Source organism: Thunnus thynnus, chromosome 20 (genome assembly GCF_963924715.1).
Source record: "Thunnus thynnus chromosome 20, fThuThy2.1, whole genome shotgun sequence".
NCBI classification, from domain to species: Eukaryota; Metazoa; Chordata; class Actinopteri; order Scombriformes; family Scombridae; genus Thunnus; species Thunnus thynnus.
This window is the reverse complement of record NC_089536.1, coordinates 17,275,315-17,301,575: the sequence shown is the minus strand read 5'-3', so window position 1 is coordinate 17,301,575 and position 26,261 is coordinate 17,275,315. Positions and strand designations below refer to the sequence as shown.

The window sequence follows — 26,261 nt, the reverse complement described above, 5'->3', positions numbered from 1 at the left end:
AAAACATTTTCCTGGATAAAGATGAGAAAAAAGTGGCCAGTGTTTAGGCAGGCAGCAGGCTTTGTTGAAAACAAGCTGGCCTGTTCCTAGTCCAAGAGGTGTTGGCAGATTTCACTTCATTCTAATTTAATTAGAGAGACCTTTTCCAAATCAAAGGCCGCCGCATGGAGACTCAAAGGTGGAAAAAGCGAGTCGTCAGCCGGTGTGAGTGATTTGGTCTAGACTCTAGCTTAATAGGACTGCAGTCTGCTCAACTGTGGCCTTGCAGACTGTCTATATGAACATACTGACACAAGCAGAGTAAACCCCATGATCAATAAAACAACCAGCCGTTTACAGTGTGGAAATATTGGCTTCATCTCCAGCCGAAGGACCTGCTAGATCGAAAATGGATATTGACATAGATGAGTCAGCCTCTTTGATTCTGCATTAAAATGTGTCCATGAAGGAATATGTATTGTTGAGGTATCACTAGGTAGTTGTTATGACTGAAGTGCTTATACAGTAAATGACTCACCAGTGTGGCCACAGAGCATCTTCTCACCACACTGGAATTCACTCAACCCACACGGGCTTCCTCCACTTGTTATAAAAACACACACACATTCATAAAAATGCAACTGTGCACACACAGACGCACACAGACTCCCTGAGGCTTCTCGAGTCTGTTGATCAATGTGTTGCTGATGGGCCACTCGTAACCCCCCAAACCCTGCAGCAGATAATCAATCTCTCCCTCTTAGACAAAATGATTGCCCAGTCTGTCTGTCAATCAGCCCAAATCCCAATAGGCCATCAAAAACAGAAGACGCATTAGACATCCTAGAGTTAAATACCAGACATGATATCACATATGTCTTCAGGACGCACTAGCCAAATATACACATGCTTTCTGGGTAGAATCTACCTTCAAATCCATTTTAGTGTGTTAATTTTGGAGATGGTAGACCAAAGCTAAATTCAAACATAGATCTGATTGGACGGTAAAAACAGCAGTTTGGCTAGAGAACCAGATGTCAAGAGGAACATTTTTCACTAGCCTAAATATGGCCACCAACATTGTGTTTTTTCTAAGCAATCATCTTCAACAGCTGGACTGTAAAAGAAGAAAAAGTTTAAAACCAAATAGCAGCTTCTATCCTTGGACTTCACGTGCCTCATCACCTGACCCTTGGAAATGAAAAGCTGAATAATCTTGCAATCTTTTGTTCTTGTGACCCTATGATGATAAGACTGGGCATGTGGTAAACGCAGAAAAGATGAGGAAAATCACAAGGAATAACATTTACAGGTACAGACAAACACATCCATGCACGTACAGTATGACTGCTGCAAATGCTCCTGCAGCAGTTATATGACAACTCTTTGTTAATTGACCATTATCTTGTGATTTTTGCCTCGTTCTCCAAATAGAGAACACAATAATCAATCCATCTATACATCCATCCGTTCATTTGGGTGCACCTCCCTCCCTCCCTTCCTCCCTCCATTTCTCCCTTCCATAAACCATGACACGATGGCCCCCCTCCTGCTGGGGCTCATGATCTGACCTCACACTCTCGGGGGCCCACATGGCTCCATGATGCTCGCATCCGTTGTGTTGTCTCACACTCTCATTCTGTCCGTGCAAACAGCCCCTGCTATCAGTCCTAACATCAGCTCTCAACCCAGCCTCCACGTCTCAATCCCTGGATAGACGGTGTGGTGGCCAGGAGCCCGTAACCATAGAAACCTCTGCCGCTGCTCGCTCGCTTACCTGCTCTTGTATGAGCTGAAACAGGGAGCTTCTATCCATATACTGGCCAGGGAGGTGAGAGGAGCCGCCGAGGACAAGGGCATAGGGAGGAGCAAGAGAGGAGTGGTGGTGGTGTTGGTAAGGATGGGATAAGGTGGAGGGGGATTTGGTTGAGGTAGCAGCTGGTGCCTAAATTGTAGCGTCAGGCCCCTTCGTTGCTGCTGCGTACCCCTTGATGATGGAGAAAACCTGGTCAGCTCGGTCCTGGGTTTTCCTTGCTGGTGGTACTCGCTGGAGTAAGAACCGGTGCTGTGTGGCTCCGTGTTGGTGCTGAGTGTGCGGACGGTGTGCAAATGGGCCGTGACTCTGCTCTGTGCCAGTGCAGCGTGGCGCGGCGGTAAACCCAGCTTCAGCAGACGACAAGCAGGCACGCAGGCAAGGCAGATCCAGCAGCTCTCATTCACTCTCCTCCTCCTCCTCCTCGCTCTCCTCTATCCCATTGCACTGACTGCTACCTCTCTCTCTCTCTCTCTTCCCTCTCCTCATACACACACTGCATCGCCTGCATACCAATGAGGCAGGGGAGGGAGGTGGCCTCTCTCTTCCAATTGCAAAAGGGGAAGGAGTGGCCAGGGGCTGCGGCTCCTCTCCTCGCTACAAGTAAGGCGTCTCAGGGAGGAAGCAGGGGATGGGCTCCACTGCGGCTTTGCACTTACTACTGGCACAGACCCCCCCACCCCCCTACGCACGTCTGGTCTGTTACTGACAAGCGCGCACACACACACACACAAACCCACACACTGTAAACAAGACAAAGCTACTAACACACAGGCATATGGTAAAATCCTAACCATGTGATGATTGTGTTAGTTTTAGGGTTACACAAGACAAAAGGAGATGAGTGGTTTAAATAGCAACAATTGTCAAACAGACAATATGATACTGATGAAAAGAAAACTATGGGCTGCTAGTAGCCTTTCACATCTCTGTGCTAATTATAAGCACTGGCACATTAGCACATTGTACGCACTGCTGCACAATCAAGCCCACTCCCAATACACATGCACAAATATAAAATTGAATAAGACTGTTTGGATGGCTCACTGATCCTCCAAAGCACCAAAATGAATACTACAAAAATAACACAAGGCCAGAATGGTCCTGTGCACAATAGTTCATTATAAGTAATACCACAACAAAGGCTCTTTTTATGTTAATCTGAAGCATAATAAAGAGACTGGCGTGCAGGGAGCAGAGCACGAGGGTCAGAACATACCAACGATGAAATGGAACCTGTTAGTGTTCATGTGGGCGGCAGGCAGTGGCTGTGCTTGATTTTATTGAGATCCCCGTTTAAGAGGTGGCCCGTTTTCTTTCTGCACAAATCCGCAGTGACCCCTCCTCCTCAGGACAATGGCGATCGAGGGGGAGCAGCAAGGGGGACGTAAATCCTAACTCATAAAAAAGTGAAAAAGCCTTAAATGCCCTGGAGATGATTGTAGCTGAGGACGCCGTCAGGGTTGTGACCCGGTGGCGACTTCGGTTTAGAGATTGCGGTTGAAGCAGGGGTGTTTCTTTTCCTGTGAGATTTACCACCAACTCTCAGCTTCAACAGCGGTTTCTGGCTCAGTGAAAAACAGTGCCTCTGCCTGTTTAAGTACCATGATTGCACCAGATGTTTGGGCTTTAATTTCCTTATAAACAGGAGGGCTTATAAACCCTCCTAAATGTAAGAATATTTCTTTAAATATCTGGAAATGTCCTTTGCATTGGCTGAAAGTGAGGCTTCTCGGTATATGAAGCCACGTGTAAGTGCTGTATTTTGTTTTAATGGATTGGGCCTTGGCCACCTTGAACATGGCAGAGCTCCCAGACTTTTCCTTTGTCACCTTCCATTATGCCTATCTGACACTCTCTTGTTTAAACAAAACCTTAATAACGACCGTCCAAGTCTATAGCAATGACAGGATTTCCCTCTCTGTGTGGAGGGACTGAAGTCACTCCACGGTGTTCTTTGTTCAACTACTAATCAATGTTAGGAATTAATTTGTCTCCAATACGCCGTCGTCGTGAGCCTGAATAAGACTAATCTAATTATAAGGTCACTGCTGGAGGATTCGCAGGAACAGCAGTAAGGGAGAGTGATTGAAAGTACAGCCAAAATGACGCTGGATTCAACTGTTGCCTTGGTAACCTCAAAGGACTCCCATCAAACAATGATAGACAAGTACAACGAACTACAAAAACCCAGCGCACCTTACACGGAGGCTCTGCCATTTGTAAGAAAACTGAACAAGAGGGTGAAGTCATTATGTATGTATGGATAACATCAGTACAATCAGTACAATCCGCTATAAAGAAAGCCAATGTAATATAGATATAGGACTATCAAATCACACACTATCAAATGAAAATGCACAAATGGCCTTGCTTTAGAAAAAATGGCACTAGAAGCAGGTAAATAAAATTCCCAGATATATAAACAAGATGCCAGCTATGCTCACAGCCCTGCCAGGGCCATGCCAGTATCATTGTTTCCATTACACTGCCACCAAGTGACATTATACAGATGACTGACAGAGCGAGATAAGCCTCCAGTGAAATACTGTTTCTGCTGCCTGAAGCATCCCCCAGCTGAATGGTCTCTCTTGAGCCTGACTAAACCTTTCATGTTCTATTCAACCCCTGGTGGACGGATGCAGACGGCAGGACGAAACCCAGGCAGCCCGTTCCTCTTTAACAAGCCCTGAGAGCATCAGACAAAACGCCGGTCTAGCCTCTCTGTGAGAGCCGGGGGAGAATAACAAGGCCTTTCAGGGAGACAGAAACGCGCATTAATTAGACCGCCAGTCTGCACTTTCCTCACCGGCTTAATGACCTCGAGGTCCATAAAGCAGGTGTTTATTTATCGGTGTCTGTGTGAGAATGGCTGTGTTTCTGTCAGTGAAACAGAGGGTGAGAGGGAGCTATAAATACATGCCTTAAAGGTCTGAATTTAGTGTGTGTCTTAATTGTGCACACATGAGGGGTTTGTGTATGCCTATGTATAAAGCAGGTGCCTTCCAGACTGTATGCAAAGAGTAGGGATTTGATATCTCCCAACTTTACAGTTTTAGGATGCATTGAACCAACCCGGATTAACTTTAAACCAGGATCAAAACACTGTTTATCATACATTTCTATTGTACCAAAACTTTCTTTAAATCTTGGTTTGATCCTCCTTAAATCCAGATGAAATTCAGCCCTATTGATCAACAGAAAATTAATAGCCAAATATTTTGATAATCAATGAATCGTTTTGAGTCATTTTTTAAGATTCCAGTTTCTCAAATGGGAATATTTTCTGGTTTATTAACTCTTCTCTGACAGTAAACTGAATATCTTCGAGTTGTGGAATTGTTGGTCGGGACAAAAGAAGACATTTGAGGACGTCACCCCTGGGCTTTGGGAAACAGTGACTGCAACATTTTTATATGTCCCCCCCCCCCCAATTTTGAGTGTTGTTGTTGTAAATTTCTTGAGTAACAGAGGATTGCACAGGGCTGGAATATCCTACCATCTGGGAGTTATCAAGTTGGTTGCTGTCACATGTCTGCTTCACTTTAAAGGCTTTAAAAATACAATCTGGCCACCTTTAACTCCTTCATCAAAGCTTTTCTTTATCTAAATTTGTACATTTCTCAACTTTTCTCTTGTTATATAAATATAGTTGCATATATATATAGTCGGAAATGATCTCAATTTAATTACACAGCGAACAGTCTTCTATTTAAGGATCTACACTTACAGCACATTCAGTCATAGACACATTGAAATGGCACTGCTACAATTAAAGCATACATATTAAGCTTTTGTGTATCTTGTGAAGCTTTTTTCAGTAAACAACAACTCACTACCCTGAGTCACTGAGTTCTCCCTGCTGAGTCCAGAACATTATAAATTGTGCTACAGAAACCAATAACCAGAAATTACCTTATAAAATCTTAATTAAACTGGCTGTCAAGGTGGACCGGCGGTAAACAACCACACAGGTTTATTAGATGGTTTCTGTGTATAGCTTGCATGCTCACCTGGGCATCCAAGTGAGACAAGGTGCCTTTCAGTATCTCCCTCTGTTTTGTCCAGTGTGTTGGGAAACATTCTGGCCATCTACCAACCTGAAAACCATTAAGTAGGTACAGAGGGTTTACTGTATATCGTTAAAATTGTACTAATTGAACTGAGAGAGAAGAGACAAACACTTAGAGGAGATCTGGAGTCTAGAAGCTCAATAAAAGAGAGAATGAAACTTCAACCACAAGACTTGACGAAAAGATTGTGAGTTCAAGGGATGATAGCACTAATAAAGACTGGTCCTTGTCTGTATAATACAATTAACCCTCAGCATGCTGTCAGGGTGCAGGGTCTATTGTTCTCTTAGCTGACCTAATCTTTTACAAATTACAGTAAGGAGACCAATTGCTCATTGGGATTTCTGGAACCTGTCAGCCTCAACTAATCATGTGAATTAAAATAGATGGTGCTTCACAGTCCAGCTGCTGAACGCCAAGCAGTAGTGATTGTGCAATAGAGGGAATCACCCGCATGATGAAAAACGGCAGAAAAATGAATCAGGTCACTGAATGACATAGTTTTAGTCCAAACTGCTCCACTTAGAAGATCTCTTGGGGACATAAAACAGAAGAAGTGAGGAGAGGGGACGGAGAGTTAGAGGGAGGAGGTTGAAAAGGGGAGAGAATTAAGAGGAGAAAGGGGAAAGCAAAGGGGAAAATTAATAGCACCAGGGGTGTATTGGTAATTCTATAAACTCTGCCAAGAATTCAAAGGGGAGCCACTCTTTCAGCTCCATCTCTGTGATATTACATCTCATACGAGGGCAGATCAGTCTCTCAAACATCAATCGCAGTTCTTGACATTATAGGGTCACTGTGCCACTTCTTGATGAGTTGAGTACAGGCTTTCTGAGCAGCAGGACATGATTTGTGTGTCTGTGGAAGGTTTGAGTCACAGCAGTTGAAGGTTGAAGTGTGGAGAGACCCCTGGTGTCTAAACATGCAGCTGCACACAGACCTGAGGGCAGCCTTGCTGGCTCCACAAAAACAAACCAAAGAGTATCTGACAACCTCCCACCTGAAATAATCAGAACTCTTGTCTCCAGTGCTTTACATCTTGTTAAGGATACAATATATAATCACAACCTAAATTGATGTCTTTATTGCCTGCTTTTACGGTGCAGCATCCACTTTTATTACCATCTGTTATGGTGCAAACCTAAACGTTTGACATAACTTTACATCCTCAGTTTGTGTAGTGGCACTTATTTCATCTATGCCAAGTCAAAGACGATTTGGATTGCAAATAACACTCTTAATTAGGTGTTTTTAAGCTGCTACTGCCCTCTATTGGTCAAAGCAGCTAACACCACAAGTCACCACTAAGAGGAAAATAAATATATTTAAATATGTATTTATTTTAAATAATAAAAAGAAAATGTGGCAACTGCTGTGCATAAAAAGTATACAGAAAGCACAGGAACCACAACAACTATTTCAATTATCGTTTTGTAGTTTTAGTGTAAAGTTCTGACATTAAAACAGAACACAAAGTAGAAGAAAGAAAAGCATGTTCATAAAATGACCTTTCCTTATTGTTTTCAAAAGATAATTTTATATTTCTATGAAGAAATATAAGTCTAAAGACATACAATTATGCTTAAAACTACACATACTAGAGGGCTCCAATGTAGTGAGAGCCTGTTGCTGCAGCTCGTGTTACTCGTGCACTCCAGCTACCTAAGTCCTCTAGTATTAAAGGGGCAAGGGTTAAAGTTAGGATTAGAGCTAAATGTAGCATTCTTCAAGAGCAATATATCAGTGTCAATTGATTGCTTGTGGTCAACATGTTACATGTTAACTGTGAATAAGTTCAAAAGAAAGTATTAGAAATGTAGTTTTACAGCTCAGCGTTTTAGTTTTATTGTTAATTAGAATGTAAAAACTCTTTTTAATTAAAGAGTGGCTGTTGACTGCTTGATTTTCTTTCAACTGAGCTCTTCTATTCAAAAACCACCTTTCATCTGTTTAAAAATGCTGTGTCATCTTGTAACCATGAGAGACAATGGCTTACAATAGCTTCTATTAGAGTCATTTCTGTTGGTTTTGACTGACAGCTCACAGGTGCTCTGACAGACTGCATCCAATGAGCAGGCTGTCATGTGAGAGGCGGTTTGACAGCTGACATTGTGGAAATAGTTACCTGCACTCAATACTGAGATGAGGGAGTGTATTTTGGAGCGGGCATGGTAACGTTTCTAAAGAGCGCCTTGGCGTGGGGCAAAACTGACGGGTCTCTGTTGGTGCGGTTGTGCAGCAGTCAGCAGAGCACTTGGCTGTTGACACCTGCTCACACATCCAAGTGTTGTCACAACTGTCAAAACCCAAACGCACACACACACACACACACACTACCTCCACAGAGCGCACTCACACCCCAGCTGGCCCGAGGACAAGTGTATTAAAACCGCTAGTGTGTCAATGCCTTGTTCTCACTTTCTGTTGTCCCAACATGGCACGCTGTTAGTTTAGCGCAGGTCCAATCACTAAGACATAAACAGTTTTATCTGTGACAGGGGAATGGGCATCTGGACTAAATAATGTCCAGCTCAAGGGCACAAATGGCATTTTTAAGGGTATACACTGGGATATACTGATGATATGTGCAATGATATCATAAGGCTGAACAAAATAAACAACTGTACAGTAGGTACAATAAAAGATAACGTAAATTGAACACTGGAAGATGTAACTGGTCAAAAATGTAAAGACACTTTAGTTCTTTTATAAAAAGAAATTGATTAAAACACTTCCTTTTTGACAATTATACATTTTTGAGTAATTCCACTAAAAAATATGTTAATTTTTATCATTATTTTTTACAGACTGAGTGATGAGGTGTGTAGCATTGACTTGTCTTGGATCCACACAAAGTACACAGTTTGTCGAGAAACTATCTTTATATAAATGCATAGTATGTATGGGACTATGTGTGACACAAGAAATCTTGTGAGCAAATATATTTTAGCATTGGTGCCGAGCATATACATTCTGCATGTTACTAATTCATATTAATGGTGAAGGTTTTTGACGAATGTACTTTGTTTAAAAAAAGCTTTTCCTAAAATCTACTTTGAGTATAAGTGGAATACAAAGAATTACACTTGGAGATCTTGTGTCAGAAAGATAGTTTTTTTTAAATGTAATTATAAAAGTGTAAAAATACCAAATGATGATTCACAGCAGAAAAAGAAAAGATGTTATCTAAAACCTGCCCTCAGACCCTCTTTTCCTTTACCAGATTAAATGAAAAGATCTGATTTAATTTAAGCTTATCTGGATTTGACAGCCTGAGTAAACGACTATACAGTCCACAATGTGATCATGTGCTAGGATAGTTTTGGACCCTTCGACAACTGATCCACAGCGCTGATACAGAGCACCCTGAGGCCTTCAGTAGTGAAATGGTGGATGACGTTACCCAGAATGCATTGGGCCAGGGGCAGGACATGACTTGAGAGGGTTTCAGGCAGCTAAAATTACAAACTGGCATCAGATAAATTTAGAGGCACAACTCTAAAAGACTCTCGACACAATGGTGTAGCTGTCTTCTGTAAATACAAGTGTAATATAACTCCCACTCAACTATTTCCAACTTCTGACAATTAAACCAGCACCAAGTTAAGCATTATGTAAGCTGATTGTGTTTGCACAGCAGACTCTCGCAGGACTAAAGATAAAACTGAAAGTTTCTGCTGTGATGGAAGCAGAAGAGAATGACTGTACTGTGTACACACCAAAAACTGCACGAGGATATCACACTTGTATCAATACTACTCCATAAAAACATTTTTTACAGTCTTGAATAATAATTATAATAATAAATCAACAATATTTAATCCACACCTACGGCTGCAACTAATCATTATTTTCTTTTATTTTTTTAAAAAAGCAGCAAATCCTCACATTTTTGAAGCTGGTGTCATCAAATGTTTATTTGTGCTTCAAAAACGGCATCAAAAATTAATTAAATTTCAAAATAGTTACCAATTAATATTTTGCCACTGACTAATCGACTAATCATTTCTGGCTGAGCCACACCACAAAGACACAAAGCCTAAAAAAAAAATAAACACAGGGGACTGAAATACTGGCTGGGGCCATTTAAGACCAATCATTGGATCACTGTAAATTATGCCCAATTAGCAGTCGCCTATAAAACACGGGCAGTGTATAATTAAACGCTCTGGTCATCACGTTACATCTCATTATATTGATAATTACTTGGAAATGTTCGGGTGTTCCAGGCAGCGTGGAGGACGTCCCTCTGTCGGCGGATGAAGGGAGTGGTCTAACCGGGGAAGAAGTCAGTGTTGGGCTGCTGCTTTTCCAGCACCGCTTCCTAAACGCGGCCAAAGACAATAACACATCATAAAAAACAAAGGGCTAATAGCAAATACCCAAATATGTCAAAAACATGCCGAAAGCTATTCTGGATGCACATGGCCCGACATAGGAGTCGCAAACAATAGGCATGTTGCTCATATTATCATTAGGCTACTGTGTATTTCTACTGTAAGCATATAGGCAGCGCACTGCATAGTGCATTTTTTTACTCACTCATGCAAATATTTTAATCACTCACTCACTCCTTACCTCCTCTCTCACTCATTCATTCCCTCACCCTTTCATCTATTTATCCCTCCTCCCTCTTTTATGCACTTGTAAATACTGGTTGATATGGAGCCCCTCTGTCCCTACATTCCTCACCCCTTCACAAACTCACCCTCTCATCCTCACCCTCCCTCTTTAGCCCAGCTGTGCCGCATGGAGAAAAAAAAAAATCACTCACTCACTCATTCACTTACTCACTCCTAGACTCCATCTCTCCCCTCCCTCGCCCCACGTTTTCACTCGCTCACTAACCCACTAACTCACCCACCCTCTTGTTAACACACATACACGCACGCACACACACACAAACACACAAAACAAAATAGTCACATATTCACTAGGAGGACACAGGTGAAAGATGGAGAGATGCCCTGACATTTTCCTCACTAAATGCAACTTATTTTTATTTTTTTTTAATTTATGCAATATACAAAATTGACAGTTGAGACATAGAGGTAATTTAGCAAAATGTTATTTGAGCAACAGTGGATACTTCAATGCTTCAAAATGGACAGTATCCTACTGTAGGGGGGCACCTTTCTAACAAGCAGCCTGGTGGTCCTGGTGTTGTTTTGCACCACTGACTATGGTGAATGAGGACACAAATTTGGTATTTGTACACAAAAAATGTGTCAAATAATTCAGATAACCATGACACAAAAGTCGGAGAGAATCACTACTCCAGTGGCTGTGACTTTTATATAGGAATCAAAATGGCGTTGCAGGGAGGGACATCAGACTTGGTATTAAAATAAGAAAAAAAAATAGGAGAATTAAAGTAAAAGTTTGTGATTGGGGAGGTTATTGCTTCTTTGGACAGTCACCACAGACCCTCATAAAAATGAGGAGAGCCAAATGTCAAACCTGTTATTGACTGTGGTCTGATGCGCCAGTTCCTGAACAAAAGAAAGCCATCACTTCGCCCTATATTGAAGGACTTTGGCTTCGGCTGCAGCCCCCCTCGCAGCTGGACTCACATCTGGTCACACAGCCGTCAGTTATACCCCCATTAGAAATTTGGTTATCCATTTTATGAGCCGGTATCACAAACCCTGATCTTTGGATGTGTTGGCAACTTTCCTGACAATGGAGCTCGAGTGGCGACTGCCATAGTGACAGTTATAACCAATTCTGTCCAAAAACCAGCCAACACAGCGAACCAATCCGCCACATTACAACACATATAAACCCATATTATCATCACAAGTGTCATCCCTAACTTACATACTGTGACATTTCATTTATAGGAGGTTTAACAGTAAATAATCTCGACCACGTCACTTAAAGTCAATGGCCGGACTGTGTTAGTTGGGAAAATGTATCGATGTATTAAAAGCAAAAACTGAACCCTACACTCATCGAATCTCGTGCATCCCCTTAAGCATAGATTCAATTTCGATATGCATTGGAAGATTTGCCCCCAGGTTCCGTCTGTTTGGGTCAATTTAATGCGAAATGTGCAAAATTGTTCACAGCGCGTATTACTTCCAGCTGGTTTTCCTGGAATAAAAGTTGTTCGTCGGCGCGGACGAAGGAGAACAAGTGTGCCCCCGTGAAGCCCAATGTCTCTGCTATCAGCCCATAGTGTTTTGTGGATCAGTACTCCGTCGTGGTCTCTAAATTTGTCAGGAGTTGGAGGATGAAGAAACACAAACGGGACGGCGCCAGTTCCATGGAGTCCGCTAGATCAGCTGCTGGCAGTTGGTGTTCTCAATCACGTCCGCAGACAGGCTTCATAGGCTCACTGGAGCGCCTGTGGAATAAGACACTTAAGTGATCCTGTATCCTGACCAGACACTTTGCGTGGACAATTAAAACTCATATTTTTTTGTCCTGAAAACGCTCATACGTGTGGCATTTTCTGCCAACTCGCACTTTCTCAGGAAAAGCTTTTATTTCTGACCGAGCGTTTATTTCGTCGTTTCTAACGCTCCCGGTGACCCAGCTTGGTGAATTTACACCTCCAGGAGTTTTTCTTTTTTCTGTCAACTTGCTCATAAGAAGTCACCCACCATGGCAGAGACGTCGGCAGCTCCAGCCAAAGCCAAGAAGGCAGCCAAGCCCAAGAAACCTGCTTCTCACCCCAAGTACTCTGACATGATTAAAGCGGCCATCGTTCACGACGCCAGCCGGAGTGGAGCTTCCCGTCAGTCCATCCAGAAGTACGTCAGGAAAAACTACAAGGTGGGCGACAATGCTGATGTTCAGATTAAAATGGCCCTGAAGAGGCTGGTGGCATCCGGGATGCTGCGCCACACTAAAGGCATCGGCGCGTCCGGATCCTTCAGGCTCACCAAACCTGAAGACTCCAAAAAGTCCACCAAGCCAGTGGTGTCTGCCAAACCAAAGAAGGCAGCCAAGCCCGCTAAACCCAAGAAGGCTGCCAAGCCCAAGAAGGTGTCCAAGACGCCGGAAAAGCCCAAGAAAGCAGCTGCAAAGAAAGTGAAGAAGGTCGTGAAAAAGGCGACACCAACAAAAGCCAAAAAGGCACCAGCAAAGAAAGCCAAGGCAGCCAAAGCCAAGGCAAAACCAGCAAAGAAGGCAGCCAAGCCCAAGGCAAAGACACCCAAAAAGGCAGCCAAAACAGCAAAAAAGAAGTAAAGGACAATATCAGAAAGACTGTAAATACTTAAGGACATGTTTTCGTATATGTATTATTTTTGTAAAGTCTCATGCAAACTTATGGTGTTTTTAACCAGTAGTTTCCTCTCCATTGCACTATATAGCCTGAAGATGCTGTAGAGATAATTGTGAGCATTTTTATTTGGCGTTAATAATATTGTTAATTTCTGTCTGATCCTTGGATACATATAGGGTCTCGCTGAAAAGGAAGAACAATGTATATAGGCCTACTGTTTAACTATTGAATAGTTATTGTTAGTGCACGGGGTCATACTGAAAATACAAATGTTTCAATGGTGAGCATTGTTGAGCCTTTACAATGTACGGACCATCGGCAGTGGACGTCAGCAAGATTTTCCTAAAGGCTCTATAGTTGTCATTCAAGCGCCATTCTGTATATTTTTCTCATGTTCAAAATATTCATAATATACAAACATCCCACTGTGTTCAGTCACTTTTGAAGACTGTTTATACTGTAATTCAATAAAACTTTGTCATCTTCTACAAAACGTGTTGGTCAACTTACTGCAAGTTAACGCTTTAAGTGGACAGAGAAACATATCTGAGATTAATACACCTATTATGAATCTGTTGAACAGACCAAAGACACCGACTCCTCTTTTTTTATATACACACGGAGCCTTAACATATACACGTCTTGGACCACTACATGAAATTAAGATGTTGCAGACAAAGCCCACCCATGGAGGGGTCCAATGAAATGAATGGTCGGCTGATAAATATGGGTGGACATTTAACATAATAGTCTACTGACTTAGTTATAATGTGGCAACATCCAGCATTTGCATTCTTAAAGCTACCCTGTGAAGAGGCCACTACAGAAGTCACATGGAAAGCTGTGTTTAGTATCAGCTTACAATATCTAGAATCATGCATTCTTGATTGAATTACCTATTAACTGCTTCTAACTAATTTGGGGGCAGATAAAGGCTTTGTAGGATAATTTAATGTTCTATTATGAAACTCCCTGTGGCTTAGAAATGATAGGGAAACAAAAAGTGCACACCCCTGAGGGAATAGGTCAGTATTTAACACAAGGCTAAGACATCAATTCACTGTGAAATTAATGAAATCCTCCTCATTACTGGTTAAAAATCTCAGTGTTGATTGAAAACTGACCAGGATACAGGATATGGTGGTCAACTTGCATCATTTTTTTTTTTTTTTTCTCCTAGTTGTACCACATGAAACTACAACCCTAACATCCACCTCCCTCAGGGCGGATGCAGAGCAGCGAGGAGGCGGCTCTGCAGACACACCCAGTGCTTTACTGTCCTGCCTCTCACCTGGCGTGCAACACTGCCATCTTGTGGTGTCTTGCAGGAACAGGAGTCTTCCCTTGACAGCAGTTTGGACAGCAGCTGACACACTGGAGTCAAGCTGATGAAAATCAAGATTACACAGAAATTACCCTCTGCATGCTGTCATTATCTTTTCAAACAGGCACAAGATCATCAAACTAACCTTGCTGAAAAGCTTCAGGATGAATGATCAAAGCAGAGCATCCAGACACGCCAAGACATGCTGTTCTTGCATTATAAAAGATGCTATGGTGCAAAAGGGTAGTAATCAGTGGTGTTTAAACACAAAATGCTTTGACAGCACAGCAGAATACTCACTTTGGAACACATTACTTTAAAAAAAATTATCTTGTTTGCACACTTTAAAACAGTATACCTCTTTTAAATCATATGCACACTCAAAGAACCAGAGATTAAAACAAAATGTGTATGGCTGAAGTGTATAAATGTTGAAAACATAAGACAAAAACAAAATCCAGTCAGCATGTCTGAACTAATCAGCGATTTAAAAAAAAAATTGATGCTATTATTAGACAAGGTGAAGATGGAAAGAAAAAGCACCAACTGTCAAACATATTAAAGCACAGCATTCATGACATATCTTGCATCCCAACAACCATAACGCCTTTTTGGGCAAAGGTCCCTACCCAGTCTGGTCTGGTCTTTTATTAAGCATCTAAAATCAGTTCACCTTCAGTAAGAAAACAGCCATATTTTTTTAAAGTCACATATGTGTGGCCTGCAGAAACATCAGGTCCGCAGCTAAATTAATCAACAAAACAGACATTAACATGAATGTCTCATGTTGGAAAACAATACAGTGGCAGATTATGTAACATGGTCAAAGTGTATGCACAGTGTCAGGTGTATGTGGATAGAAAAGAAAAAACTCATTTCCAAATCATTTCAGTCTCAGTTAAAATGAATTCAATTTCAGTGAACAGAGGCAAACTAAGTGGAAGCAGAGATATGTTTGACCAGATTTTTCTTTAACGTTTGGTAATTTTTAAGGTTTGCCTGGCCTCCTTTTACAGGAGAAAATATTTCTTGCCTTCCTGCAGATGCATTAACAGCCATCTTCCGCATTAAAGCAATTTTCTTCATGCACAAAGAGAAATCTCTCTGCCACAGCACATCAGTGGAGGCCTTACTGCTAAAAATATTTCAACAATAAGATTCCAGCTAATTAAAATGTTTCATTGTCAGGTAAAATGGTTATGCCTAAGTGGCACTAACATGCTACAACTACTGATTGCTGCTAAATGCTGGAGTTATTTGGCAAATCTGATATGAACATCTTACATCTGTGGTGGCTTGGTGAAAATGAAACGTTTCTCATTTGAGGCATTCCAGCAAAAGATTCAGCCGTGGCCACTTCAGATGTCTTCTCTGTTAAAAATGATTCATATGCGGCCCTTTGGCTGTTCAGCCGAGTCAATTTGGCATTTTTCAATTACGCTTAGGAAACACTGCATGTATATAAAAACTCTCCAATCTCACCATTAACACTTAACAGATGAGTGAAGGGGGAAAGCAATGGATTTGACATAACTGTTTTCCTGCATTTCCTCCATTTTGATAAAGCACCTGTTTGGACATCAGCAGTCGCAGTTCATCATGTATCGATGCATTGAGCACAGACTGCTTAGCCTGGTTTAGTCAACGCAAGGCAGAAAAAAGCTAGGCATGGCGGAGAGGGGAATAATATGATCACTAGCTTCAATTTGCCCCAGACGGTAGGACAAACTGAGTAAGTCCGACACTGAGAAGGACAGAGATGTGCGGGGTGTCCTGGGGGGCCTTTCATGGTGAAAAGGACTAGGTATAGCTCAGATGGCGGTGGTTCTGGATCTGGATCTGGTCTTGGAGGTTTGGTCTTGATGAGAAAAACAACAACAGCTGGTCATAGGTCATTTCTGTCTGGCGACGGCTCTGTAGATAGCGAATCCCAGAACTGCAACCACAGCCGAGCCCAACGCCACTCTCAGCCAGAATGATGAGTTGCTCATGTCTGAACCATTCAGGTGTCTGTAGATCGGATAAAAAAAAAAAAATCCACTAAAAGCGAGTCACACACACAAAAATACAGTTACTACCCATTAGCACAACAAATGTCTAGTAGTATCACATCTCTACATACCACATTTTTATAATTCAATGTTCTCCTATGATTGATCATCATATTATCAAGATCAGTAGTTTGTCTAAGTAGAACGTACGGGTACATCGCTGCCCAGGCAAGTTTGGTGTAGATGGTCTTGCTGGTGGAGTCGAGGAACAGGTTGGAGAAGGGCAGCGGTGGAGGCAGTCTGTGTTTATAACAGAACTCTGCAGGAGTCATCCCGTGGAACTGCTTGACCTCAGGAAGGTCCTGCTTGGAGGCAACCAGCACACACGGGATGTTGCTTTCCATGTAATGTTGCTAAGTAGAGAAACAGAATAAGGAGCAAAAAAATAATTAGGTCAGTTGTGGTACTTTGACATGAATATTCAAACATGTTAGAGAGATAATTTACTGGCAGAGAACATTTCATCCTGTGGGTGGAGTATCTGACATTAAAATTTCCTTAAACAGACACCCTCTTAAGGAAGAAATTTTATTGAGTTTGGAAGAATTGGTTTAAATCTTTTTTTAATCCTTCTGACAGATGGAAATTTAAAAAGCAACAAATCCTGATTATTTTTTAATTTACTTTATTTTCAGAGGAGATTTACACAGGAAAAGAGTATCGATCTTCTGAAACTCCACACTACTACTCTTGTCCACTAGTGGGCTTTGGCAGTTCCTAGAGGATTCGTGTAGACTGTTAATCTTGACAGGTAATGCAGGTAGCTTGTTTAATAACAGCATAGTAGTATTTCCAAATCAAATGTTGCTTCACCGGAAAGAACATAAATAAACCGATGGAGTTTCTGGAAGCAGGCATTTCTCTAACCCTCCCCCATATGCCCATTGCCATGTGCTGCATTCGGTGTATTGCACGTTGTTCTTGCTGATGGCATACTGATCATTCTATTTAGCGTTCATGTAATTACTTTCAAGGGCATTGTCATTTGGATTAATTTGATTTATAAGAAATTGCCTCATGTAATCACAGCCACACAAATTGAGCACCATTAAAAATGTGTGTATTTAGAAAGGAAACAAATTAAGTCTTCATTTTTTCAAGTCTGGGGAATTTGCTTTTATGTAATTACAATAATGATGTGCTTTCACAAAAGGTAGCAGAATGAGCTCGGATACTGCAGCCCTGATAGGCTGAATGCGTAAACACCAGCACAGTCTAAAGGAGATGGGCTTGCTATGTGATTGTCACTTACTAAAAAAGTACAGTATGATAAAATGAACAGTGGTATTATTCTTAAATGTGACATAATTGAATCTCTTGTAACATTCTCTGTGACTGACCTTGTATATACTGGCACAATAGTCGAAGGAATGTGGGTCGCTACTGTCATACATGAGACAAGCAACATCACACGAAGCGTCCGATGCCTTCAGGAACTCTGCCTCCACATCCACCTCTTTGAGCTGCACAGGGGAAATGTGGTCAATAGGCTTTAGTCAGGGGTCAAAGGTTAAAGGTCAGCATTAAGAGCAGGATGGGAGCTACTTACGATAAGGTACTTCTCTTGGTTGCTGACTTGGACAGTGTTTATGGCATAGGGGGAAAAGGCACTGCTTGAGTTTTCCTTATTCTGTAGAAGCCAAAAAGGAAAAAATAACAGGGAAACAGTCACAGATGATGGAGACTAGTGCAAGAGTTTCACAGTTTAATAATACACATTTGACATTTTCAGTTCCCAACTAGCAGATGGTGCCATACCACAACGTTGCAGCCCACAAAGGCTTGGAGAAAGGCTGTTTTGCCCGTCCCCCGCGGTCCGATCACCTTGCAGAGAAACACTGACCGCTGTGTCTGGCGCTTCTCCAGGTCCACCTCTTTCTCTCGTGTCACTGCACATACAAACAAGCAGAAATACAAAATATGAACACAATGTACAAACACATGGGGCTGCCACTGCAACAACCCAGCTGAACCCCTTCTTACCTACTGAAATGGTACAATTGAAAGTGGTCTTTGATTTTTCATTTCAAATTTTTCAATAATCACTATTTGCTTGGAAAGTCAGAAAACTCATGTGTCCTACACAGACCAAAAGACATTCTTTGTAGGCTATGTATTTTCCAGTCAAGTAAGTATGACTATCACCCTGTAGAGGGAGACCAACATCATCATTAAAAAAGCCCAGCAGAAGATGTGAAGATGTACTTCCTGGACCTGCTGAGGAAGTTTAACCAGCTGTTGTTTCAAAATTATTTCCCTTTAAAACAAGCCAACTATTCTTAACCTAAGCCTCAGATAATGTGGCAGTTCGGTGACTTCCACAGGATATAGCAACTAGGTTCAGACTTGAATGCAGGTGTGTTTAGTGCAGAGTATGCCAGTCTAGTTTAAGTTAGGCAGCACAACTTCGCAGGTTGAAAATATACAGTAACTACAGGTCGTAAGACATACAGTTACAAAACAAAATTTGACAACAAAATTATTGAAAAGATGAAAAAAGTTAAACAAATCTTGGATTTTTACTACTAACAGCACAAAGGCTGTAAGGCTTGGCCTGATGGTACTGCCAGAGGAAAGGGCATGTTGTTATCAAAATAAAAAAAAGGTTTGTCCTCTGTACAGTGGCCATTTTAGGACATCTAGGATTAAGCTTATCTGGCATGCTACATATTGTCAGACTTGACTTGATTATTCATCAGTCTAAACTGTACTTTGTCAGCCTCAGGGGTTGTGGCACTAGATAAAAAGCCACAAGATCACCAAAGTCTTACGAGTTGTCCTCCAGAAGCAATGAATATCTGAGCCAAATTCTGTGGCAATCCATCACAGTTGTTGAGATATTTCACTCCGGGAAGGACTGATCGACGATAAATGTACAAGTAACAGCTCCTTCCATTAGCTCTTACTCAGACATGACTCACTAATTTATGTGAAGTATAACTGGATAATGTCAATGGCGCTTCAAATCAAATATATTATAATAATATATTTGATTATTTAATTATTATTCTTTTAGTTAATGCTCACAAGAAACACAAGAACAAAACTGTGTATTTCCAACCAGGCATGCGTAAACCTATCTACATACATGCAACTTACAAAATCTCTTACAAAGTGAACTATTTATCCACATCTCAAGGACAAATGTACATGTATGTAAATCTATTAGGTGACAGTGGACAGGATTAAAGGTAATAATCCTCCTACATAAGAGTGCTTAACTATGGGACTGGGATTAAAGTTTTCAAGGAGGATGTGTCCATGTTCCATGCTGTTGGTGCAGATTTCCTACAATAAAGTGGTCAATCAATTTCAAGTGTGCACACACACCTGTGACTGCGGCTGTCTGTGACTCCTGCTCAGTGAGGATAGGGTAGCCTAGATATCCTAGGTGCTCCAGGCAACGGTGGATGTCAAGGTATGCAGAAAGCCTGCATGTGCATAAGAAAATTTGCTAGTAAGTGCATAAAAGTGTAAAACTAGTGCATGCTTACAATCACACAACATCATCAACAGCTGACTGAGATGACTTACGTCCACTGACAAAGGTAGCCTCGATAAGAGATGTAGCCCTCATCTGTGGTTGGGACAGTCATGTAGACCTCTGCACCCCATGGCATGTAAGGACAAACGCAAAACAGGTTCTTCAGCTCTGGTGGTGACAGGGCAGAGTCCTTATCCTAAAAGGGAAAACAGGCCACTTCTTAAAACCAGGAAACCCTCCACTGTTTAACAAACGCTGTAAAAAACTGAAAGCCTATACTGGAAATTTACAGCAATTCAAGCACTTGGCTCGAGAACCAAGTGGCACTCCCCCAATACATATGAGACATAATCATATTTCCTGCATCATTTAATCATTACACTTTACAGGCGAGTGAGACATTGTGACCAAAGGAAGCTAAGTCCACTACTCACTTCATCATACTTTTCAAACAGCCGCTGGAGGAACTGGTGACCTAAATGATTGAGTTCTGTGGTGCAGCCAACAGGAACCCGTAGTCTGACAACAGAAAAACAATAATAACATAACTGACTAGTCTTTACAAAAAAAACAAACCTAACACAGACATAGCCAAATGAACACACAGGAGACACACAGCAAGTCTGAAATAGATATCTATGTTTACCCAATATACACCGATGGAATACTGTAGTTATCAGCAATGTAACATTTTACAGCTTAATTGACAGACAGGATACAGTCACTAGACATACTCAGGGTAAAGGTAATCATCAGTCAGCTCAAGGTTGTCGTCATAACCAAACTTCCTGAGGATAGTCCATGTGGTTTCATGGCGGCCCCTCTGGATAAATAATGTATTAAGGAACAAGAAACCTGGAAAAGAACAGACACAATACTTGGCCATTAGTTGAGTATAGCCTTGCAACAACACAGTTTTAAATTTCATGTTCTCACTCACCATTTAGAGTGAGGCCGTTGTCCTGTACGCCATCGCTGGTGTTCTTCCAAACTACCGTCTTTACATCTTCTAAGGCTTGAGGTGCCAGAGGATTTCCAAAACAAGATTTCTATAGAAAAAAAATGGATTTTTTTATTTTTAAAGATATGTTTTTAGGCATTTTTTGCCTTTAATTGACAGCTGACAGTGGAGAAGCAGACAGCAAACAAGGGAGAGAGAGAGGAGCATGACATGCAACAAAGGTCCCCAGGCAGAGCTGAACCAGGGATGTTATGATTATGTGGCATGCGCTGTAACCATTTCACTACCAAGGAGCTCCAAGATGGATTTTTTTGTATCAAAAAAAGTGCTTCAGTTCAAATAATAAGTGAGAAAACATGATGTTGAGCATTTTCGATTGGCACCTGAAAGCTGTTGAGTTCAGCATCACTGAGGATGCGGTCGTTGTCCTGGTCAGAAATGTAGAATATTCTGCTAAGGGCTCTGACACACAATGGTTTTAGCTGGGGAAAAATATGGGAAAACAAAAACATTTTTCAGCCCATCATTTGTATCCATATATATAAATAAAAGGGCTGGAACAGACAGACAGGCAGTTGGTATCCTGTTCTAAAAATGTCTGACCTGTTTGTCCTCAGGGTCATAAAGAGGGGCTGTGGGGTGCAGAACTGCCTTCTGTGCGTAGTAAAACAACTCTGAAATGTTCTTCAGGTTCTTTGCAGAACACTTGAAAGAGAAAAAGAGAAGAGAGAATATTGCAGAAACAATTATTTATGCAATCTAAAATCCAGATAAGGTGTGCAAGAGTAAATATTTGCGTGAAACCTGACAAGTGTGTGTGTATCTCAATGGTAAAGATAGTTCAGCCTCACCTCAACACATGTTTCGATCTCAGAGAACTGGTTCATAATGGGAAGAATGGTTTCCATTGAGCTCCCACTGCGCAGATCAGACTTGTTTCCCACAAGGATGATGGGAATTCTGATGTAACATAAGGTAGGAGGGTATCTCACAATATAATACAATCATGATTCGCTGTGTAGGATAATGATATCACAATACAGGTGATTCTGTGATACAAGATAAAATGCAAATCACGTTTGGGATTTAAATATTGTGTGCTGCTGCACTTACACCTAAGAGCTCTTAGGTCATATCCAGGGTGACTTTAGACTGGTGCAACGCTAGCACAGCTTTATATTCCAAGATTGCCAAGTTTGCAAACATAAAAGCAAACAGAAGGAAGGAATGCAAAGTTCAACAGCACAGCAAAACTCAGACATCAGACCCGTTAAACGTTGATACATACTTGTTCCCTTTCTCTGCGTCTCCGTTTACTAAAGGTATCCATTTAGTTCTGATCTGAAAAACAAGAGGCAGCTTGTGACAAGTGTATTTTTTATGTAATCTTATGTGATAAGTGTATTAACTAAATGTGGTTTACACACTATAATATGTGGAATGCATGTGTAAGACAATGAAAAGCAAGCATGTGGTTACTACCTTGTCTATCGTGTCCTCGTTGGTGACATCATACACTACGCACACCACATTAGCCTGCCAAGAAACAGAGTAAACAGTTTTTTCAGCTGCTTTTAAATAAACTCAAGGCATGCCCAACATTTTTATCAATTCATGATATGTGCATGAATTGATAAAATATTTGAAAATCTTTTCATGATATATGCATTGAATAAACTAATGAAAACAACAAAAGGAAGGTAGAAGATTAACTGACTAACTAATCACATGCACCCATTCAGGTGCCTATTTTTATGCATGTAAAATAATAACTGGAGCCGAAGAAATGAAAAACATCAGGCCCAGGAAATTGTTGCTTTGGGTTGCTTAAATAGCTTAAACAGAAATCTCTTCAAGTATTTTGTACTCAAGGAGACTGCTGGACCTCAGAAAATGTGCTGTTGGTCTCAAGAAATTTGTGGCAACATTGATGGGTTGCAGACTGACCTCTAAGACAATTACACTTATTTAAATGACTTAAGTTTCTTATTTTCAATCAGGGGTGATTTAATTATTCAAGATTGTTTCATCCCAATTTTCCCCATTTGTGCGGATTTGATTTCTAACCATGTTTACAGAGATGTTCTACTGTTAAAAGTGATGATTTTCAGTATGTCCATTTGTGTTGCATGGCGTACTCACCTTGATGATCTCATTTCTAAGGACTTCATCACTCTGTTCTTTTTCTGTTGGGGTTAGGGACAAATATAAACAAGTCTGAAAGTCATGCCATTCAGACCCACATGCATTGAGACCAATCAGAGGACTGAATAATGACTGTGCTATGTGTCAGCCTTCAGCTTATGTTACCTGAGTAGTCCACTATGTGTGTGGGCACCTTCTCTGGAGTTACGTCTGCAGGGATGGTGATCTCTTCAGCTCTAGACGGAACCTGTCAAAGATTGAAAATCACAGATTAACTCTCAGTCATCACTTAATCAAACTGCAACCTCAAACCTACATTTTCTATTTTGCATTATATGAATTCATATAAATAGAACATTTCTCAAAGGCATTTTCAGTATAATCAATCGACTGCGCACAGTACATGCACATTTGCCAGCAAGTGCATGGAAACTAACAGAAGCCACATTCAAAAAAAAGGTTTTACTGTAATAAAAAAATACACACACATACACACACAAAATCAATTCTGACCACATATTACATACTGTAGCAGAGCAGTCTCGGTTTCATCATGTCAAACAAAGCCCAAACCTGCTGCAAAAGGTCACAAATGCATGGACAAACATGACAAAAAACCCCAATTGAATTGAACCTTCGGTAGTGATTTCTACTGTACACACAAGGAAAACCTTGTTGGATTCTAAACCAACATACTGCGTACTTGAATCAGTAGTTCAGCCTACCTACCTACCTGCAATAACAGCTTTTCCAATATTCCCATAATATGCCCATCACTGAGACTGGAATAGCTTATCAGATCTGTCTATCTCATTCTGTGAGAAGTCATTTATGCAGTTGTGTACATATGCAAAGTAAGCTGCAAAGGAAAAATGATAACACCTCCTGCTTTCCATTCACACAAGCAAGGATGGATTGAGCACAGAGCTACACAATGGTTTCTTAACTGCACAAAACCTTACTGTAAGGCTGAGTAATGACTACTGTAGACTAAGGCCGTATTCAGACCAAATCAGGCGGTGTGGCGAAAACGCCAGTCCTCCCATTCATTTGAATGGGGGTAGTGTGCCTCACCACCTGATTTGGTCTGAATATGGTCTAACTGTGGCCATAATTAGCAAGTGGTGGTCAACACCAGCTACAAGGAGAAGGTGTTCAGCTACTTAACAACCCCCCAGCTTTCAGGAGCATCTTCCAATGAAAAGGAGGCTTTGAAAACAGTTGTACTGACACCCACCTCTTCTGGGAACTCTTCTCCAACCAAGGACATGATGAGTGAAGTCTTCCCCACCTTGGCTGTTAGAGGAGACAATAAGAACAGGATGAGAAAAGCTGTATCTTATACACAGAGAGAGACTCAATGATCCAGTTTGTATGATAACTTTAAATTTATACTACTGATGTTGGCGTGTGCACTGCAGATCACTTTGTTGCAAGGGGACATTTTACATTGACTGATGTAACGTTACTGTTAGTCAACATGACATGGAGCAAACACTATTTCTATCCCTGTGTTGCAGCTGTGCGCCAGGGCTTTAGCCCCTGATTTCACAGGCCATATTTGAATAAATATGCCACTTGGATCTCTAGACTGAGCCAAAGCCATCTATATGAGCTAATGGAAAATATTTTAATTGTCAACAAGGGTTACTTTCCTAACTAAACTGTCATAATTTTAGTTGTGCAGTTAATGGAGCTAGTTAGTTTAGCATTAACAGTTCTAACGTTTACTAACGTTAGCTCATAACTGCTAAACGTTAGCCAATACTCAATACTCTCTGTCTAACGGAGAACTTAAAATATCAGACAACTAAAATACACTTGTGTAATGTAGCTTTCAGTGTAAAACAGCTGTTAAGTTTATCAACTACTCCATGGCAGCTAGCTAGCTAACTAAATAATAACCGTTCACAACTTAACAACAAAGTTACTCTAAGCTAACTAAGTTAGCACAGCGGAAATTTACTTTTGAAAGCGCCCACTTCGTAGAAAACAAATTATTATCTGATAGGACATTGTAAATGTAGAGACACACATTTCCATTCTAATACAGTAAACTATGTTGTCGCTGCCATGTCAGCAGGACTACCAGAGGGAAAATTCAATCAGTAAGTTGGCTACAACAGCTAACGGTTGCTAGTAAACTAGCTTGTGGTTAGCTGTCAGTGCGAATGACTTAACTTACGTTCCCCCAATAAAAGTATCCTCACGTCTCGTTTCATATTTCCTTTCTGTTTGAAGAACAGTCAGACGCGCCGCAATACTAAAGTGACATTTATCTTTCATTTGAATGTCAAATTTCTAGCTCCAACCAAATGTGTGCCTCTCCACTGCGATATGGACCCAAGGTGAAAGCATATCGTTCCGGTTCACATGCAGGAGACCGTCAAAACACGCCACCTGCCGGACAAACACCCTGCTGCATGTTTATTACTGCACCCTGTACTGCAGTAAGTTTTACTTGTGAATCCTACAGCAGCAGCCTTAGTGAAGGGGTTTAAAAAAGCATTTCACCCAGAAATACAGTGGCACAAAGTGTCATAAAACAGAGAAGATTTGTAGTATGATAACCTCAAAAACTGTGCATCAATAAAACTTTCTCTAAATTTGTACTTTTTGGTTTCCACCTCTGCTCCAAATCATCTTGAACTATCAACAGCAACATATTTGGTTCATTTACTGAAAAATGAGCTTTTTATATAAGCCATTGTACAGCACTTAATTCTAATCCAACTAATTAAGAGCTCTTTAGAAAAGGCAGAGATGAGAGACGGATGTCTTATTTTTCAGTGAGAGTGTAATACCTCAGTAAATATTAATAAAATCTCCCTCTGCTTAACAACCCTGAGGTGATTGTTCTTACAGACAGTGGTGGAAGAAGTATTTAGATTCTTTCCTTAAGTAAAAGTAGAACTATTATCCCCTTAAACATCTTACACAGAAAAGGTCAGAAGTATTATCAGCAAAATGTCCTTTCAGTACATCATTATCTTTACAATATAAATGATCATTTTATTATTACAATTACATTCATCTGTAAGCAGAATTTAAATGTTGCACCTGGTTGTGACAGAGTTCATTTTTACTACTTTATATACTGCTGCTGAGTAGTTTTATCTATAACAATGCAACATCATAGATTTTGATTTGATTGATAATTTATCAAGTGGTCAGATAAATGAAGTGGAGAAAAAGTA

General features: G+C 41.0%; 3 protein-coding genes across 11 annotated transcripts in view; 1 reads left to right on the top strand and 2 right to left on the bottom strand.

Annotated features, from left to right (window-relative positions):
* rhbdl1 (rhomboid, veinlet-like 1 (Drosophila)) overlaps positions 1–14,701 on the bottom strand; it is a 59,460-nt gene extending 44,759 nt beyond the window's left edge. The window contains exons 1-4 of one of the 9 annotated variants that reach the window (XM_067577368.1): positions 14,569–14,701; positions 14,391–14,484; positions 10,072–10,189; positions 5,806–5,892 (exon numbers count right to left, since the gene is read on the bottom strand). In XM_067577368.1, the coding sequence (XP_067433469.1) occupies positions 5,806–5,892; positions 10,072–10,189; positions 14,391–14,410 (225 nt within the window). In that variant the 5' untranslated portion in view covers positions 14,411–14,484; positions 14,569–14,701. Of the gene's footprint in view, positions 1–1,756; positions 2,285–5,805; positions 5,893–10,071; positions 10,190–14,390; positions 14,485–14,568 lie in introns of those variants that run through there. The other 8 variants (XM_067577369.1, XM_067577376.1, XM_067577372.1 and 5 more) reach the window with 8 other exon arrangements.
* Positions 12,210–13,592, top strand: h1-0 (H1.0 linker histone). The gene has a single exon (XM_067577380.1). It carries the CDS (start codon positions 12,475–12,477, stop codon positions 13,060–13,062), a length of 588 nt encoding a protein of 195 aa, XP_067433481.1. The 5' UTR covers positions 12,210–12,474; the 3' UTR covers positions 13,063–13,592.
* Positions 14,702–15,056: 355 nt separating the features above from the next.
* rhot2 (ras homolog family member T2) lies at positions 15,057–25,446 on the bottom strand. Its single transcript, XM_067577367.1, has 19 exons — positions 25,250–25,446; positions 24,302–24,360; positions 23,230–23,311; positions 23,062–23,105; positions 22,402–22,455; positions 22,208–22,260; positions 21,771–21,879; positions 21,523–21,624; positions 21,303–21,401; positions 20,899–21,007; positions 20,693–20,813; positions 20,393–20,477; positions 20,009–20,154; positions 19,805–19,905; positions 18,233–18,363; positions 18,024–18,104; positions 17,815–17,937; positions 16,625–16,827; positions 15,057–16,433 (listed from the first exon to the last, which is right to left on the bottom strand). The coding sequence occupies exons 1-19, from the start codon at positions 25,284–25,286 to the stop codon at positions 16,316–16,318; spliced, it is 1,857 nt and encodes a 618-aa protein (XP_067433468.1). The 5' UTR covers positions 25,287–25,446; the 3' UTR covers positions 15,057–16,315.
* Positions 25,447–26,261: the final 815 nt, after the last annotated feature.

Excerpts from the sequence above, each read along its gene's own strand:
- h1-0 (XM_067577380.1), top strand. The coding sequence starts at position 12,475 with ATGGCAGAGACGTCGGCAGCTCCAGCCAAAGCCAAGAAGGCAGCCAAG.
- rhot2 (XM_067577367.1), bottom strand. The coding sequence starts at position 25,286 with ATGAAACGAGACGTGAGGATACTTTTATTGGGGGAAC. Across the intron at positions 20,814-20,898 it reads CAACGGCCTCACTCTAAATG|GTTTCTTGTTCCTTAATACA; the intron begins GTGAGTGAGAAC and ends GTTCTTTTCCAG. Across the intron at positions 16,434-16,624 it reads GCCTGGGCAGCGATGTACCC|ACACCTGAATGGTTCAGACA; the intron begins GTACGTTCTACT and ends TCCGATCTACAG.